Here is a 20,660-nt window from a genome sequence, read left to right on the forward strand (position 1 = left end):
CGAGAGTCCACGGAACATCACAATTTCATTATTGCTTGAGAAACTTATAACCGAAATTTTTGTAAATCAATTGAACTGTACTTAGTGGAGTCACGTTGTGATCATCTTTTATTTTTGACATCAACTGCAGGAGTGGCTCTACCTCACTTGCTGCCCCTAAAAGCCGTGGGAGGGGGCTATTTTGGGATGAACCTGATATTTTAGCAGTTCGAATTTCAAAGGAGGTAAGCTACTTTACTTTCTCTAATTTCCGAAGCCGCAAACCGTTATAAGGCCAGAAGAAAACGTTCTTGACCATACGTTCGGCTTTTAAAGACACAGTCCCGTTTTTGTGGTTCAAATACAAGGCCACAACAGGCAAAATGCTCATAACAAATATGGATGTCATATTTCTAAAATACCGCAGCCCAATTAAAAATGCAATTGCAAAAACTATAAACAATATTATATACATGATAAAATATACAATACCCATAAAATGTATATATGGTTGTCTTGATTTAAGTATGGATGGCTTCTCGATTTATCCCAACATGTTTATCGTATTTCTTTTTAAACGTGCCGCATTTTGTTAGAATTTACTACCCCCGGGGGTAAGCTATTCCATTTATTAACCACCCTATTAGTGAAAAATTCCCTGCTACACCATAACCTAGAATTGTCCCTTACCAAACGATACTGGTGTCCCCTTGTAAAAGCAGTTGATTGACGGCGAATTAATAAATCATGGTCCACCCTATCCGTACCGTTGAAAATTTTGAACACTTCGATCATGATCTCCCCAAAAAAAAACCCTTTTTTTTCACGCGCGGTATTCGAAACCGGGATTTCCCGACCGGAGTCGTACGTCTTGACCCCTGGTCTGCAAAGACACCCAAATGATTTCGTCATTCTTAATAACTATTCCAGATAACTTTTTTCACTTTACAGCTCTCATTGATGAGCCGTCATATTATACTTTTCTTCCTTTTAGTATTGAACTTTTTAACCACTTTACGATCAAGGACTTAATATTGCGTCCAAAGGTCAGTGGAATAAATTCAAACAAGTCTCTATTTTCTTTCGTCTCTCCTCATCCCCGCGAAACTTTGTTGCAACCCTATAAAAAAAGTTTTTTTTTATCTTTGCAATGTATTCTTCTACTATATACATGTACATAAGAGTGAAAGAACAGGTAGGTGAGGGTGAAAAGATAAATCTACTCTTCGTACCTTACTTTCTCTTTCTCTTATCTGTAAGTATTACAAATAAGAGAGAAATGTAGAGATAGTATATAGAGAAATATATATATATATATATATATTATACTGTTTTCTTTTCATTTGTTTTTTTACAAGATCACCATATTTATCGCCGATTCGTCAAACGGAGATCATCCACATTTCTTGCCAATCGCTTGTTATTGAAGCGGTTAATTAATCTTAGTTTTTCAACAAAGTTGAACCTTGTTAACACCGAAGTACCTACTCCAAGGCTCCCACGGCGGAAACTGGGGGAGTGAGAGGGATTTCTGGAGCTCCAGCCCTGGAGAAGTGAGAACTTAAATTTTTGTTTGCCTTTTATTTGACGGCTAGCTGGGAAAAATTACTGTGTATTTATAAGGGGCTCTTATAGCGGCCTATAGCCAAGTGTGATAAGTTCAGTGGGGAGGCAAATTTGAGGAATCAGTGGGTCAAGAAAATTGGTAGAATGGGAGAAGGGCGGAAAAATTTGTACAGCCCATGGTTTATAAAACTGAAAATCCGCCTCTGCCTTGAAAGTGAAGGGCCGGGTCAGTGAGCGACCAAACGAATTTCAGCCAGAGTAGTGGTTCTTAACCCTTGGATGCCCGCAGCCCGGTAGGATTCTTTTTTTTTTTTAATTGGAAGACCCGGTCATAAACACGAATAATAGGAAATGAATGGCGGAAATATATGAAATGATGAATCACTTACTGCCCGGTTTGACTCTTGCCAAGGGCCGGCGGTTGAGAAACATTGATCTAAGGATCTAAGAGCATGGTAGCGACCAGGAGTGTATGTATTTTTTGAATGACCAAGAGAGTGGGCTTAGAAGCATGGGAGTGACCAAAACAGTGCGAAGCATGGGAGTGACCAAAACAGTGCGAAGCATGGGAGTGACCAAAACAGTGCGAAGCATGTGAGTTATCAAAAGTGTAACTTAGAGACAAGCTCTTGTTTTCAGGGGGGGGGAAGGGGTTATAGAGCGGGGCGGCGAATTAATGAGTAGGCAGGAAAATTAGATTAGAATTATTATTATTGGACCAGAAGGGCGGCAAAATTCGTATAGCTCACAAGCGGCAAAACCATAAATTCACTTCTGGGTAGGGGAACCAAACTGCACACTTGCCATGGGTGGTAGAGCAGTTGTATCCAAAAAAATAATTTTGAAGAGGAGAAAAATTACTTTTCAAACTGATAACGGGTATTTTTGATAAAATAGAAAGGTATTTTTTTATCACTAGAAATAGCTATTAAAAATTACTTTCAATTTAGGAAGGTTAATTGAGGAGTATTTTCCTTCCTCAACGAAATTTAGAGGAGTAAAATTTAATTTTGATGCGTGAATCACGCGTCTAGATGCGTATTGGCAAGTAGTGTGATAGATAGCTCATTCTTGTTTCTGGTATTACGGCCCTAGGCCTCTTGCCCGTTTCTTTGAGTTTTCTCAACATTTTCGCTGTCAAGATATGGTTCAAAAAGTGTGACAACGTAGTATCGGGACTTTTTATACTTCGAAAATTTCAAAAATTTGTTTCTAAACAAAAGCTTAATGTTCCCACAACGTATGTTTTGTTAGAGGAGAGCATCTCAGAATTTTACAAGATGTTTAGGTAGGGCATAGCGAAAAAGGTTTGGAACCACTGATCTAGCCAAAGTCATAATTTGTTTCTTCCGAGGTAGCGCAGTGCCTTTGTGGCACAATCATAGGCGTCGGAAGTGTCTCAGACCTGTGGCTGCTCAGCTTGAGCTTTATGCAAGAAATTTTCATTTGCGATTTAATTCAGGGGTTGCTCAAACGTATTCTACAAAATTCTGTGGGTGCTTGAACACTCACAGCAGCCCCCGGCTCCGACGCCACTTAGCATAATATATCCTCTTCGACATTGTTCTGCCAATAGTGCACAAGAAGTGCCATGGCGGCTATCTAATAGCGGAGTGGAAAGTATGAATTCATCTTAGCAGATCACAATGCTCTCTCAATAATTTTTTTTTCTCCGGTTCATGGGATATCCAAGAACGGTTATACGACGTAGGAGCCGTTCAAGTATTACGTTAGCAGATTTTTAGGAATTTTTGACCCCCCCCCCCCCAGCAGAGGTCAGAAAAACTCTGACCCCCACTCCCCCTCCCCCTTGTCAGCAAAATGTCGTCATCAGCTCTGCCCCTCTGAATCCTTACGCATATTGGTGCGATCGGAGACGTACACGGGGGGCATAGGGGGCTCGTGCGCCCCCCGACGATAAAAAAATATTTTTATTGCATTAAAAAAATAAAGTCTCCCCTCCCCCCCGACGATAAAAAAATTATTTTTTTAATGCAAAAAAATATTTTTTTTAAATTGACGTTTCAGAAGAAGATATCTTTATATGTTATTATAATCAATTTCTGTTAATTTCAACGCTGTTTGAAGGCTGTGAACTCAAAATTTATCTTTAATAAATTCATTGCGACCCACCTTCAAAACCATATATAGTAAATCGCATAAAGGCCCTTGGCTCATGGACCAAATATGGCCCTGGTGGTTATCTGATGCGGTCTGCCCTCCTCAAACTTAATTTTGTAAAAATGAACTAAGCGGCACATTTACAGATCGCTTTAGTGTCCCGTGGTACAATTCCAGAGCATTTCAGCGGCCCGTGGCACATTTAGAGATCCCCTTGAGTGACATGTGGTGTAGTTTTAGAGCACTCAAGCGGTTCTACATCACTCAAGTTACCCGCGCCACACTCTCAGATTATTTAAGTGATCCGCAGCATATAATTACGGATCACTTGAGTGATGCGTAGCACAGTTCCAGAGCACTTAAGGGGAACGGACACATTTCCAGATCACTTGAAACATTTAGAGATCACTAAAGTGGCTCTGTAGGGCACTTATCAATAGGGGGAATGTTACTTCAAGTGCACACAAACTATCGAAAGGTTTTTCTCCTTTTTGGCGCACCGAGTAAGATGCCATTAAGAATATTTCATATTTTCATAAAGTGTAGTTGATGACGTAAGCATTATACAAACCCCCCCTTCCTCTTCCCCCCGCCATCAAAAGTCAGCAAATCGGAAACCCCCTCCCCCATCGATGCTGACGTAATACTTGAATGCCCCCATATCACGTGGCCTTGAAATGTCTGAAAATGGTGGCGTAACTAATAGAAGTACAAAGAAGTACAGTTTCGAGGTACTGTACTTCTTTGGTTCCCCAGTTCCCCAGACTTGAACCCAATCGTGTACATGTGAACCCAACTGAGTTCTCTTCTTAGATCATTCGCCAACTTCGGCAGTTATTGAATGGATTGCAGTGTGCTTGGATCTAGATTAGGGATCTTCAACGTCTTGTATCCGAGAGGACCAAATTAATATTTCCGTAAAGTTACGCGGGCCACATTTTATGAGAGGAATGAATCACGGGGGTTATAGGCAACGCCTCCTTTCTGGTGACCATTTTCGTCCGCAAAAGGGGGGGGGGGGTTAAGTTTTTAACCCCCTCTCAAGCCGAGACTAGCCGAGATTATAGTGTTATTTTGCAGGGAAAACGTAACCCCCCCCCCTTGAGAAAATTCTGTGTACGCCTATGCTGGTGACTATATAATGAGTTGTTATGGTGAAATTTGAATTTATTTTGCAAAAAATAAAAAAGGTATAAATAAATTAAAAAATTATCAATAATTAATTAATAAATAATCACTAATTATTAAGTAATTATTAATTAATTTGACAAATTTAGAGTTCGCTCACTCTGAGAGTTTTGTACAATAATACCCAGGACTCTCAGTCTCATGTTGAAAAAAAAAACCAACTTTTGATCTTGAAATATCAAATTCCTCAACAAATTTATTCCAATGTTTTACCCCTCGACCAATATTGATAAGAAAAAATTCTGATGAAATTCAGAAATTTTTTGTAAATTATTCTCTAATTGATTTGAAGTGGAAACTGGCCAGTAAGAATTCTGGTCAAGATTTGATTTTTCTGCAGATATATCCAGTGCCTCCTTAACGCATGGACCAAACCGGGCACGGCCCGGGGGCCTCACAAAAATGAGATCCGGGTGAAATTTTCTAGGATTTACCAGGTAGGACCTCCGAAAAACCACTTGGCCCGGGGGTTCATGACACTCTTAAGACGGCCCTGGATATATCAACTGTTCGCACGATTAGAATGTCGAAAATGAATGAGAATTACGATTATTCAAGATTTCAGATAGTGGAATGCTGATTTCATTTTTCACTAATCAGTTTCTCGGTGGGCCATCACAATGTCGTCAATGGGTCACCAGTGGCCCGCGGGCCATTTGTTGAAGACCCCTAATCTAGATAAATGTTACAACATTCTAACATCTCATTGTGTCATTTCCAGGCCATCTTACCGCTGCCGGTCTGAATGGCCACATCAATGTGACTCGACTGTGTGTAATAATAATAATTCAGTGAGTATAATACGCAGGTCTTTGAATCCGAAAAATTTTATTAAAAATCAAATTTGAATATTATTGGTACACAGAGTACATAGGAATATATTTAAACATTAATAACACCGTTATTCATTTTTTTTTTTTTTTCTCCCGCAACGGTAGTAGAACTGTAAAGCGTATATTCATCATTACAGTCACAACCTGTTGTTATTATAAGATTGAATAAATGTTGACGCCGCAATCCAGAAAAAACAGGTTTTTTTTTTCTTTTTTTGTAAAAATTACAACCGTTTCAAACACATGAACAGTTGAAAACAACAAAGTTACAGAAATACAACATGAAGAGAAAAAATACACTCAATCATATTATAAATTGTTTTCTAAGTATTAAATTCGAATGTAGAGCTCATTTGGACTTCTGATAAGAATATTATTTATTTCTATAATTGTTTTTTTTTCTTCTTTTACCTCCAAAGCAAATCAGAAACCCCCCAAGTGGTATACGAGTATTATTAACCAACACATATGAGATTTTACATAAATAATAAATTAATTAATTTATACTTGGATCATGTAAAGATCAAAAGGATTTCAGTTACTTCCAAAAATCCGGATCTAACATCGAAAAGCTCCTTTTCTGTTTCAAAACTAAAGAGAAAATCTGCCATACCAGTTTCAAGTATTAACAGACATCATTAAATCTACCATGAAAGCTCTCATGAGACTAATTTCTTCTCTCGAAAAGTTTAAAGTTATATATTACATACGCTCAACTAGAAGAAAATGGTAAGGTTAATAAACACATAACCATAGAAGATTTTCATCTCGCATTTTAATTGTTTATGATCTTTCTTGTCTATTATAATAGCTAAAAGCACTTTTCACGTTTCAATGAATGTATTAAAAATTGTTATCATTTACTGACGTGTTGTAATAGAAATATCCCGAGTCAATTTTATTGCGAATGTCTTCAAAAATAAAAATTTTCATGCAAAGAGAGATTTTGAAGCTAAAAATGTGTATGCTAGAAGAATTTAAAATTTAGATTTTACAGTATTTGTACAGAATATGACGTAAGTAGTCGTTTCGGATAAAATTCAAGATAGCGTCGAGCCGCGATGTCGGTTAATTAATGAACCAGAACAAAAGAAATATTTTTCTTCTTTTATGAGGATTAACTGGGAATGTGTTTTGACATATTCCTTGATGTTTGGATTTATTTGGCCCAGAAGATTTTGTGTTAACGCATCTGATATTGTGGAAGCAGTTCTTTAGCTGTCAGACTTCAAAACTTTGGCGTCAGTTAGACATTACTAGAGTCCGTAAGAAAAGCAGTCCAAAGAAGGATTAATGCTTCCATGAGACACAAGGTCTCAACGAATGTCATTCTTTCACAACATTGGGAAAATGAAAGAATCTAAATGTGCTCAGCAATTTGGAAAACACTAGAATCCAAGTTGGGATCAAGTTTTCTCAAATAACTGAATCTATTTCATTACTCTTTTTACGTTTGAATCGCTTATTTCAGAAACGCCTTAAGTACAGAATTACAAATTTTGATATATTTAAGAAAAACTTCTAAATGCACTAATTGGTTTCTGTACTAAACAAATATTTCAAGGACCCCAAATGGGAGTATACAGAACGTTGTTTTAGTGGGTTTCTGCACCAAACGAAGCGTCAATCAATCAACTTCAAGAAACCAGTATAACTCTATATCGAATTTTTTGTCAGTTATGAGGTTTCTGAAATAAGCACTTATTTATAAAATAATGTCTCGGATTTTTGTTGTTTTATCTCTTTGAACGGTTATATCACGCTACGACTGAACCGCACACGAAACTCGTAAACATTCTTCTAAGGAATTTTTAACGAATTATTTCATGCCGGGAAGTATCATTCTCTACGTATTTTATGAATATCTCGAGTTGTTCGTGATAGTTTGGATGATCTACTTTTAAAATTAGAAGTGCTCCCACTTCTGGCATAGGTATGAATTGCTCACTGTACATGTAAGCTAAATCGAACGTTGTACAGTACTGCAAAAAAAAATTTCTCCAAATTTTGCTAAACGAACACGAATACAATTCAGTTGCAAATACTCAAAACATTTTACCAATACTGGGTAAATTTACTTTGTACAAAATCGCTTATTTTCGTGAAATACGTCAAATTATAAATTTCTTAACATTTTTAAATAATTAAATCAAAGCTGAACATTTTAAGGTATCCAAAAAGTATTCTGGAAAGTCTAAAAATGTCTTCCGCGCCCACTAATCTCAACTTTTGTCTGAATAATAAATAAATACCGAGACAATCTCAGTATGTATTGCAGTTAATTAAGTACTCGTATACGCCACTGGCTCGAAAAAGATCACTTGAGTGTAGTTGTTATATGAATTGACTACATCTCTAATTCTTATTGTTTAAAAAAAGGGGGGTCTAAAGAAATCTACATTCTACTGACATTTATGTACACTTTGCTTTGAAACACTTGGCAGAGTGAAAAGGTACAAGAGGTATCTTAAAGGAAGACATTTTTGAATCGTATTACAGATGGAAATATTTGATTGATTGATGACAATCGAACAAGTTGAAAAAAAAATTTCCATTTGGTATTTTGTAATTTTTCTCTTTTTTTTAAATACAATAACTGTACCTTTATGAAATACTGTTTTAATTCCTTAGGAGTCAATATCGAATCGTAATTTCGGCACGAACAGTTCTATAATGAATCGAGTTAATACTAATAATTATATCACAGCAAAGATTAAAACTGCACAAAAATAACAAATCTGCACATTGCTTTCCATATATTTATCATACTTTTCATGTCAGATAAATCCATCTTTTCTTCTTTTTTTTTAATTATTTCGAGCTTTTCATCCATAAAAGAAAAAACACGCATAATTAATTATTCTCAATATTTATACTTTTTCATTGCAGCTGCCAAAAAATACTGGAATTTATTTTTTCCTCTCTTTCTCTCTTAGACAGGAATTCATTTTATAAGGCAATGGTGACCCAGAGCTCAAAATTTGTATCTTCATCAGAGCAATTTACAGTTTAAAAAACAATATTTTTTATCATGAAATAACAATTACAACACATGATGAAATTGGACATTATAAACACTAGATGGTAACAATGAAACTGGTATGGTACAAGTTTCACATAAATGAGAATCACCATCCATAATATAAGCAAAAAAAGATATCACGTGACATCGTAGTGTATTGACATTTTTAATACACTTCTATTTTATATCAGACGGCCATCGGACTAGAGCGAGAAAACACTTGCACTATCATGGCCGTTTTGTCAATCCACAGCATCATTTGCCGTTCAATCAAAGGTAACAATGCGCACACGTCTTCTTATTTCTTCTTCGGCAATAATTTTGCAAGAGGGTTTGGTTTCATTTTCTTCAGAATAAAGCACTTTGAACTTGAATTTAACACATTCCGACGACATGTCCTGTGAACGTAGTTTCAGAGCCAGTAAGATAAAGGTTGTTTATCGTTCCTTTATTTCCAAAATGAATCCCGTACAAGATCAAACATTTAATAATTCAATATTAATAATTTAAAATTTGTAATTCACGTACATATTTGTACATATCCGCATCAGTGCCCTCATATATAATTTTTATCAACTTTTAATTGCGATTAAATATTTTTTGAAAATACCGAGAAGAAATGTAAGAAAATAATTTTGGATGTAAAATTTGTAATATTCTTTCGAGACTTTATTTCCCTTTGTAATTATTCGTTAAAACATATAAGTATTAGAACATTATTCACTGCTTAATTAATATCCGGTTAAGTTTATAAAAATGGTTTATATACTAATTTTCTCTCGTGGAACCTCTCTCTCGTCCACCTAAAACTGAAAATTCAATTTAAGTTCGAATATATTGCACTTAAAAAATTCATTCTCAAACATGTTTTTTCAAATAAAAAATAGGAAAAAATCACGAAACTGATACTTTGGTAATCTTTGCGAATTTTCTGAAATTTCTATGAGTTTTTCCTGGCTTCTGCAGATCCAAAGGAAACTCATATTTTTGATTTTTAAATGTTTTACCTGGGATTAAAATAATAAACATTATCTGTGGGAAAGAGCAATTAAGAAGCTCAAGATACGACTTATAAATATTGACGAAAAACTAATTGTATTGGCATCTTGCCCTTCAAAGGTAAATTTTCAAATAGATTTCAGGACATCCACGTCCAAACCGGAATTCAAATCCCGACTCGACGGCTGGGGCGTTAACTATTTAATGCGCCTGGGAATTTATATTTTTCGATAGGACACGTTTCACAGAAACGAAAAAAAATCCAATGACTCTTAGAAAACTACTGTTCGTAAGCCAAGAATGTATGAGAGCGTAGGCTTTCACGACTGGTCTTCCAGGGGTGTCCAAAGACACACACATTTCAATCTCCAAACGTTTCTTTCACAACTACGGTAGTGTTATTCATTGGATCAGTCAGGATACGGAGTCAATATGATCTCATCGGCTGTGTGCGGAGACGACCGAAGTCGTTTGATAGCGACTCAGTCGTCTCTGGACAGTTGAAATCGTATTGACTACGATTTCTGACTATTCCACTGAAGATCTCTATCACAGTAATGGAGGAAATGCTTGGAAGTCTGAATCCTTTTATACAACGGTTTATCAACTCAAATTCTTCTTATCCCGAGATAAACAAAAAATATATATATATTTCGATTATGGTGTCAATACAACCAGGAACATTCTGAATATTTTAAAATATGATCAATGCGGTCTTAACACATGGACTCACCCGGGCAAGGCCCCGGGGGCCTCAAGTGTGAAAGGGGGCCTCGTGAAAATGAGATATGGTTAAAATTTTCGAAAGCAAACATATCTCGACAGGTAAAAATCCCTTTGCCCGGGGGCCAGTATGCTCTAAAAACGGCCCTGAATGTGATATGATTAGACTTTTTCCGATGTTTTTTTACATTTATATTTTATGCATCAACATCAGCCTCGTGACCATTTCCCCCATATAGAGTTTAATATGCAATAATAGAACTCACATATGTCATTGATCTTAACATGTAAAGTTCATACCGATGATTTCTTACTGTGTTAAAACAAGTTATTATAGCTCAATGAAAAATTATATGATGATCGTAAGTAGAAGCAACGTGATCATTTCCTACATTTTTTGTCTTTTTTACGTTTTAAAATATCAGAGAGTGAAGAGATACCTATTTTCAACGAATTATTAGACAACAAATCAAGAAAGAAATTTAAAAAATTCAATTCGTGATACACAGTATTTAACCTCTATAATTAATAATCAAAATATTCTTACATCGTTTACGTTAAAATTATTCGTATTTTGTGAGAAATCGAATAACAATTTTGTAATTATTGGGCAAGAAAGTAAGTAATGTCCTCCGAAATGAGAATAGAAAATAAAACTCACCCGTTTTTCTCCGAAATCTGTCAGAAATATAGTCTAGTTTATTTAATACGGCCTGTTTCTATCGCAGAAGGTGTTTTTATACCCTTTATGTTGACCTACCCACTGACATTTGATGGTCTGTCACTTTAGGGAAGGTCTGATTATTCGAAAGTCAGTGTTTTATAAAGTCAATGTTTTATTCCGCCGGTCTCCTGACATTGATACCTGGCCACTAGAGGAATTTATTTTAGGTAGGCCTATTCACATAATTTTACAACCATCCAGGGTCCCCGCATCCTTCAAAGCAGGGCACTTAGGCGGGTGCTTTTGTCGAGTTTCCAGACCAGGATTTTTCACAAGGCCTTTTCTTTGTCATGTTTTAGTGCGCAAAACAAAAAAATAATAGAGAGGATCTCGGGCCAGAGATCTGTAATCCCTTCCATTCCATGTCAAGCCATGCAAGCTGTACATTTCTGAGGACGAAAGTTCTATTTTTATAAGAAAACTTAACTGGACCCGGTCTTCCACAAATGTTGAGATTCAATGAAACTACATAAAGCAATGTTACTCGAAGTGTGCGTCGCACAACACTTCGAACAAGGGTGTCGTGCTTTCTTTCTTTCAAACAGAGCACTTCTTAGGTCTATCACCATGGACAATTTACTACCGAATGAGTTGTGCCGGAAGTGTGCATGCGTACCTAACTGTCTGAGTGCGTATCTAGTATTGTGCGTGGATTTTAGTGCTGCCATCTATTTTTCGAAGTATGAGTGATGCGCAATATTCGAATATTTGTACCGTTGTAGATCTGTGGCGCTCTCTGTGGCGAGACTTTTTATTGGAGAGATTGATCGTTGTGTTAAGTCTAGATTTTGATACGTGATTACTCAGTGGTTATAGGGAATCCAGAGTAAACCAGACTTGATATCACCATGAGGGCGCTGTGCTGTCAATATTTTGAGACGCACTAACGGCAAGTGATTGCCGTTGAGGTATGGCAGCAGGATAAATAACCGTTATGATTCTCATGGAATTGGCAGGGTTACTATCATGAGCAAACAATGGTGAATCTGCTTTGTCAGTTTAATTGCTACCAGCAATTAACATAAACGATTCCCTTTAAATTAAGAATAATACACATACGTAAAAACTTTGTAAAACTCCCTGTGATAAATCACATGTTTCGTGAACATAACCTTAAAATCGGGGTCTCGTCATCTGCATTACTTAATTTCCAACCCAATAAAAATATTCAAATTTAAATAATCATATTAAAAAATCAATACAACATTGAAAAATATTGTTTAGGATTCAGAATAAATACTTGGTTGTAGCCTATAAGTAGAAATGTCGATTAATATTTCTGCTATGGAGATTCAATTGGACGCATGTAATGAATTAATCAAACCTTTATCGTGTATATGAAATCATAATATACAGGGGTTGGACAAAATAATGTGAACGCCTGTGCAAAAACAACACTCGAGGGAGCCTGTCGTATACACCCGCCCTCTAGTGTGGAAGAGTTCCTCTTAGTGGGCGATAATGTGCACACATCAGTCTAGTCGTAGCAGTGATAGCGTTCGTATGCGATGTATATTGGGGCGTTAAAACTTCGTTATATATAGTTGACCTCACAGATTTCAAAAGAGGCATGATTGTTGGAGCCCGCCTTGCCGGGGCACAGTAATGAAAACGGCCACCCTTGTTGGTGTCGGGAGAAGTACTGTGTCGATGGTAATGACAGCCTATAACAAACAGGGAAAGGCATCATTTACCAAGCATAACAGTGGCCGAAAGTCGAAGATGGCTGACCCAGAAGGGTTTTGAAGCGGATTGTGTGTGTGTGGCCAGAAAGCACAAGATAACAGCATCCCAGATAACATCTGAGATGAACACACATCTACAGGAAGGTATATCGACAAAAACTATCTGCCGTGAACTGCATGCAGCAGACATACAAGGTAGAGCGACTATTCCAAAATCATTTGTGACACCATGCAATGTCTTGAAACGACGAACATAGTGTCACGAACATAAGAATTGGACACAACAACAATGGGAGAATGTCATCTGGTCAGACGAATCGTCGTTCACATTATTCCAGACTAACGAACGTGTTTACGTTCGGAGAACGCCAGCACAAGCTTATGACGTCGATTGTCTCCTTTTGTACTTTTAAGCATGGAGGGAGACCAGTGATGCTGTGGGGCGCCATGTCTCACCATGGTATCGGCCCACTTGTTGTCCTGAATGGGTGGGTTAAAGCATCGGTTTATGTCAGCATTCTGGCCGACATCTTCATTGGTGCAATATTAGTTTCCTAATTCTCGACCTGTGTTCCAAGATGTAATTCGCCCGTTCACACTGCTGGAATTGTCGGAGACTGGTTTGATGAACACGATGATGAACTGCAACACTTCGTGGGGCCCGCTCAGTTCCCTGATCTTAATATAATTGAACCTTTGTGGGATATTTTGGAGGCCAAACTGCGCAATAGGTTTCCTCCTCCAAAGGCACGTTCTGAAATAGTGACATTTTTGCAGGAGGAGTGGCTACGTATCCCCGTGACTGTGGTGCATGACTCATTTGTCCATCCCACGACGGATAAAAGCTGTCATTAATGCAAAAGGAGAGGGCCAACAGCCTATTAATAAAGATTTTGTCTCATTTCACAAGTGTCCATATTATTTTATCCAACCCCTGTATATTTATTATTTGTCTTCATTATGAAAGACAAAACGACATGAATTTTCTTATGTCATTATATGTTCAATATAAAAACTATAATTCATAAATGCTTAGAATATTTAAATAAATAAAGTTATATTTATATGTATAAATTTATGTATCTGATTATTATCTTTGAATTAAGTTACCCATATTGCACAAATATTTGATTCGGCTTTTCATTGGAAGCATATAATGAGAATGTTACAAAAACCTCAATGAATATATGATGATGGTTATAGTAATCATCATTTTACATCGTTATGAAAATATTTGTAATGAATACGGCACGGTGTAGTGTTAACGCTACAGTATACTGCTGGCTGAAAAAAAAATTAATTGAAATGTCTGTTATTCTTTTTCTTAATTAACATTTGATTCTCAACACAAGGCGTTTTGAAAGTCAGTGCAGTATATATTTTTTTTTGACTGATTTTTCAGCAACGAGAAAGAACAAATTCGCTTTTGAAGCTTTCGAATCACAGAAAAATAATTTCAATTTCAACCGAAAAACACAGCCCCTTTTCATATAGTATATATATAATATATAAGAAATACGACGTGATGAAAAAAAAAATGTAATTTCAGTTTTTATCGAATCCATCTCTTCTTTGAAGATTTGGTTGAAATCGCTTTAGCCGAGATGTTTCCAATGATATCAGCATCGGCCCAAGGTAATATAATACACATGAATACGCGGCCACTTCTTTTGTCAGTTGGAAATATGCTCACCGGAACGAAAGGCTCATTTTTTTCGACGAAATTCACAATTTTATGATGAATGTCCGGAAAGCATTTCTCGAAATCCACTCCTCTGGCATCTAATTGTTCCATGACTGAATTGAGAGCTTTCTTGCGTTCTTCGACAGTTGTTTGAGTCGCTTCTTCCGCCTGAGATTCATTAGTCAAAGTGAGAATCAGAGTCTGGACGTCGTCTTCTGGCAAAGAAGGAGACAAATGCATTTTGGCTCCTCGTACCACGACATCACGATCGCGGAAAGTTCCCTTCGGAGCCGCTACACCACTTGTAACCGTTATAGCAGCCAGGAGGATAAACTTTCGTTCTGGATTGTATTTGTCGCAGAAAGATCGCACTTGACTGAAAACATCTGAACCCATCTCTTGCGGCAACAAATCGGATCGTGAAACGTATAATGTTTGGCCTTTCGAGTTTTCCCATCCGTGCACCAAGTAATCTAAGGCATCTTCAGGGCTAAGAAACAACAGTTTCACAGCCCCTCGGCCCCTAGACAACAAACCACGTTTTGCACACAGCGAAAGGTGACGTCTTGACATGTGATCATCTCTGGCTTTCATCAAAACTTGTTTGCACAGATTACTGATGCGCGTGTGTGGGCATTGATCTTTGTGACGGCTATAGTGTAGTTTTCTACATTGCCTACTGCAGTAATATGTGTAACAGTTTGGACAAGTCCGGAATTTCGCTCTAGCTTCCTCAACGGGCAGGGATTTGGTGCATTTTGGTCGATGGCACTTTAGGTGACTGCTGTTCGTCCCGGCACAACTGCCGGATGTTTTCTTCTTCCCAGACTTCTTAGGTGTGGACTCTTCATCGATTGTCGAAGCTTTAGCCGTTGGTCCGGGTTCTGTGTTTCTCCCATGCCCTGAATCGGAACCAACAACGGACAAGTCAGTCAAAAAAGGATCGTGCACAGCAGGTGTTGGTTGGCGAGTGACACGGGGTATAGCACCACGATTATCACGGACATCACCATGAGAAAAACCATCACCACAGCTACGAGCAATAACCGTTTCAGTCATGCCAGGCACTTGTGCACGCGTCGGAGTAGAAGGTTCTGAAGTGCTAGTTTTACGGGTAGGGTCGTGAGAATTTTGGTGATGCAAGGTGTTAACAGAAGGAGGTGCTACAGGTCGTGCACAAAACATGCAGGGCAGGTGAAGAAGTACAAGGCAGAGGGAGTGCCTCTCACGCCCTTCAGCCACCCCCCGGCAATAAGAGCCGGGCTCCAGTCCCACAAAAGGATTAACGCAGAGATCTTCGTCTGTGTGGCTGAAGCACGGTACTGGGGAGCCTCCCGTTTGACTACAAGAAGGACAAGGAGAAGAAGGACGTTCTATTGGAGAAGGTTCACGGTGCTCTATGGATTCTTTGTTGTCAAAATCTTCCATCAAATTTATATCATCTATTTCAAACAAAGAGACAAAAAGAGAGAGAGGAAAAGAGAGGGGAGTTCACTGTTATAAGTAAGACATGCATGTTAATCGACTAGAAAGTCATGACAGCCATGCTTCTTATGCAACTAACAGCTATGAATGACAACGAGATTGCGCAGTTGAAAGTTTTAACCAAAGATTTTAACCTAGAAGTTTGCAAAAATTTGATCACATCGAAAAATAAATCTAAAGCACAAAAAGAGGAAATCGATTGAATCTTTAGGCAAAAAAAGCATTTCATTGCAAAAAGTGTTTATCAGGGTTCCACGGGCAACATTTGGGTCCTTGGGAATATTTCAGAGGTCTTTGAACTTGAATGAGAAAACAATTAACTCATCATGCTAGCTTATATTTTATATATATTGGGAGATGAGTCAGTTGTACTGGAAGGTGGGCGTGGTGATCGCATTGCACTGCTTTGCTCTCGTTATCTGTGTCCGAGAATTGCACTGGACATATAACCGCCCTCCCCCTCTCTACAAGTACCAATTGTTGACAGAGAGACTTTTTTTTCCAATTCGCGCTACATTCCTTTCGTACTTTATCCAGGCTAAAGACCAGGAATGAAATATATTTGCTGGTAGAAATTTAATATTAAAATTATTTAATTTATAAAATTAAATTTCATCAAATTTAATTTTATAAAATTTCTCCATCTTTTGAACCTTGATTTGATTTTTTCTGCGAATACAGCACAAAATCTCGTGAGTTTTCTGTACTTATACTTCTGGGGCGATCTGTTAAAATCAAGTTAAATGGAGGGTAACAAAGAACAGGGAACAAACAAATTCAGATGTGAAGAAATAGAGTTTTTAAGTAGGATATATATGATTGTGTGTGTGTGTGTGTGTGGAAAAAGTGTGACTACTTTCAAAATCCAGCAGCCCTGCCTATAGAACCAGGATCATCTTAATGCATGGGCTACTCTACGCGGTCCAGGGGCCTCCAATGCATGCCGGGGGGGGGGGGGCTTATGGTAATGAGATCTGATACTATGTTTTTTTAGGAATATGTAACTTGGTTGGCAGGTTCTTCCAGCTGGGGGGGGGGGGCCCACTAATATTGTTAAGATGACCCTGCATAGAACCAGTGCCGCCGCCGCATGGGTTCATCCGGCCATGGCTCAGTGCCTGATGCCCATAGAGGGAATACTTGAGAGATATGGTACTATGATTTTCATGAGTAAGTAAATATGTTGCTGTTGCTTCTCTAACTAACAACGGGGCCCCAGAACGTCATTTTGCCCAAGGGCCTATGGTTTTGAGATGGTATTTTATGCATACAACTCCTCCCAAGAACCCTCATGGGATAAGGGGTCCGGAGATCGGCCAAATATTTATGAAATTTTTGTTCACCATAAATTTACTTAAAAAACAAGTGGGGAAGGGTATCACTCCTGGATGAGGAAGGATGGGACCCCTTTGATAAGACAAAGGGACTAAGATTGTAAAGTACAGTCGAAAGGGGCCATGGGCGAAAAAGGGTTAAAAAACACTGCTCTACTTATACTGCCAACACCATCTACTTCATCTTATCTATAGGAGGTTCGGTTCGTATGTACAGAGTCTGGTGACATCCCCCCCCCCCAGTGCATCTAATCCTTGGGAATAAGAAGGGAGTTCTGTGCAATTCAGGTTCTGTGCCTCGGATTTGATTGGCAGGTTTTGCGGACAGTGCAACTGACTTTCGCCCGTATACTGAATATTATTCTAAGAAGGGGTGGCTTTCACCTTATCGGCACAAGGGGTCCATGGAATACAAAAAGTTGAAAAGTCCTGACCTACATGATCTTTAAAGCATGGCCCAGGTCTTCTTCGACCGTCTACATCTCTTGATTGAGACAGAGCGGCGGTCCATGATTTGGTTAGGAGGAAAAGGTCTATATAATCTGATGGTGATATAAACAACCACTGCATTTCATTTCATGATTCTGAATTGATAGCTTCTTCTATACTCACACTTGGAGAAGATTCAAGCAGTCAATATTTCACCGTTATTTCAAAAAATTGCAATAATTATTCGCACAAATTTTTCATAACAGACATTGTGAGAATTCGTTTGCGTCCTCATAAACAGAAAACAATTTCAAACTAAACCTGTACTCTGAGCTTTCATTTGCCATAAACCACGGGAATTTAAAACTTTTGCCATCCATGGTTCCCTTGCCTTAATCATTGTTCATCTGCGGCTCTCAGCATCAGTCTGTAAAACAGGCATCCTCAACCCGTACTCGCGAGCACTATGGTGCTCCCTAAAGCACCCAGAGTGCTCGATGCTCGCGAGCACTTGATCAACTTTCCAATTAAACACCTTGTACAAATTACATTCTAGGATTGAAACCATCCTATTTTTATGCATTTGTGTGCCAAGCATGCCGTTAGGGAGCCTCTTTTTTTTATGATAGGTACAGGCAGTGCTCGTGACTAGAAAAAGGTTGAAGACCTCTGCTGTAAAAGAACCATTTTAAAGAACAAGCACACATATCAATACTGCTAACGCACATCGACATCCCTGACAAAGGTTGGCCATGCCCTCTAGGCCATGCATACCAGGCTGGATGCATACCAGGTCTCACATGAAACATAAGGAACATAGCCCTTCATTCGAAAAAAATTAACGATGGCTATTTATATTTTTTTCACGAAATGTAATAAAACTATTAATGCAGAGAAATACTGAAATTCGTAACTTTTACTCGTAATTTTTGATGCATTACATTTAGCTGATGAGAACAACTAGATATAAATAAAATATTTATCGGTATTGGGGAGTGAAGAATATAAGCCAAGCGTAGGAACTTACACGACTAAATTGGTTATGTCACGCGACGTATACAAAGGGTACTTCCCCTCCACCGCTTGGTGTGACTTATACGCAAAAGGTGGAACCAAAAAGAAGTCTGTACGGATGAATATTTTATCTCGAACCGCTCATGGTTGTTCGCATTTCTAGAACAATCTCGTTGTCATTCCGGAGCAATACAAAAGTTTGTCTATTGATAGTGTTTAAGCATGCAGGTTTTTATTCAATCATTTGCATTACATGTTACATGCCGATGCCAAGTTTTCTAAACATGCCACCATCTAGAAGTTCAAAGGAATCAATAAGAAAAAAAAACCGACATTCTTCCAAAAAGTTGTGCATGAAAAGAGAAAGAATTGATCTCGCTACTCTGAGTGTCATACTTACCATCGGCGTAGGAGGACACTTCTTGTTCTTCGCCTTCTGGTACTAAGACCTCCATGCTCGTTGAGGATCGATACTGCTTTTCGTCTTCGTCTGGTGAAGGGCTGCGACAGAAGGAACCAGGGTTGACCTCTGAGTCGACCTCCTCCGCGGGGGTAGGGGAAAGATGAGCAGTAGTGCTATTACTATTAGTGGTGTTAGGCGGGAGAAAGGGATATATAGATTTGATGTCATCGAAGGTCTTACCCTGTTGGTGATGGTCCTGAAAGATGTCCAGATTCTTTTGGTTCCTTACGCTTATGACCGCCATTGAATCGTACGCTTCCTTCTTTGACTTGAATTCTCCTGTAAAAAAGCACATTAATTTGCTTTACAATTTCGAAGTAACGACATGATCGATTGAACATACTCTGAAGGAAACAAATTGACTTGAAACGTGGTTAAGAAGATGTCTCGGTGAAGAAATGTACGTAGTATGATAAATATGTATACTACTATGTTATATGTTGTAATATTATACATCATGCATGATGTGAAAGTACTTTAATCGCGCTCATAGAAACATTGACGATGTATGTGTATTAGAGCTTTTACGTTGACTTTAGAGCTATCTTTTGTCGAAAACATTTCTTCTCCGAGGTATCGTTATTTTCAATCTGCTTTAAACGTTTACAAAGAGACTTTTACGGCACATGTTTCTTTAAATATTCATTGCTCCAGAGAAGCACTAAAACTGCAATCTCCATATTGCCGTCGTAAAGAACGATAAAGATGTTCGAATATAAGAAGAAAATAGTAGTAAAGTCATTCTTTTCGCGTGCTTTGAATGTAAGAATACTAGCTATAACTACCATTTCCTGAAGATGCCCATGAATCTACTTCCATCGATATTTCCCAAGCTAATATACTGTACTTCACTTCATTGACAATGACTTATAGACAAATTAAACCTTTTCCAAAAAGTCTTAGTGCTAAAATAGTGGAAAGCATAAAACTTTTAACGTATCCTTCTTTCAGTGGCATCTATAGTTAGTTATGGACGAATATTGTAAAATCTATTGGAAATTTTCTAATAATTTCAACAACATATCGAACCAATTTCTTCTCCACTGTCTTCAGGTTTTCCAGTGGTATAACTATCATCTTGCAATGAAGTTGGACTCGTACATGAAGTTGGTCTTGAAAACGAAGCCGTTGACTTATTTTGCCAGTTTGGTGCCCCTGATCTTCGAGGTGAAGTCGGACTGGAAGAGCGAGAACTAGAAGGTATCGCCAATAATGAATCTAACACCTAAAAAATATTATAATAATGTATCATTACTATTTTCTCTCTAATTACGTATATTATCTAGTGTGGCTGAATCTTTTTATGTATTAAATAAGTGAATGACTGAGTGAATAGCGTCAATTTGTTCTATATGACAGTTCATATTTTTTCAGTACCGGCCCCACATAAAAGTGAACAAGGCACTGACTT

The 20,660-nt window shown here is 37.9% G+C and overlaps 1 protein-coding gene across 7 annotated transcripts in view; it reads right to left on the reverse strand.

Moving 5' to 3' along the window:
* Window positions 1–5,665: 5,665 nt before the first annotated feature.
* LOC149065710 (uncharacterized) overlaps window positions 5,666–20,660 on the reverse strand; it is a 75,232-nt gene continuing 60,237 nt past the window's right edge. The window contains exons 5-8 of one of the 7 annotated variants that reach the window (XM_089253947.1): window positions 20,279–20,474; window positions 19,430–19,528; window positions 19,187–19,328; window positions 15,299–15,426 (exon numbers count right to left, since the gene is read on the reverse strand). In XM_089253947.1, coding sequence (XP_089110073.1) covers window positions 15,390–15,426; window positions 19,187–19,328; window positions 19,430–19,528; window positions 20,279–20,474 — 474 coding nt within the window. In that variant the 3' untranslated portion in view covers window positions 15,299–15,389. Of the gene's footprint in view, window positions 15,967–19,186; window positions 19,529–20,278; window positions 20,475–20,660 lie in introns of all 7 variants that reach the window. The other 6 variants (XM_089253949.1, XM_089253950.1, XM_089253948.1 and 3 more) reach the window with 6 other exon arrangements.

The sequence above is a fragment of the Pholcus phalangioides genome, unplaced genomic scaffold (assembly GCF_987345545.1).
Source record: "Pholcus phalangioides strain wild (caught in Gottingen) unplaced genomic scaffold, Ppha-v1.0 ptg000039l_1, whole genome shotgun sequence".
Lineage (NCBI taxonomy): Eukaryota > Metazoa > Arthropoda > Arachnida > Araneae > Pholcidae > Pholcus > Pholcus phalangioides.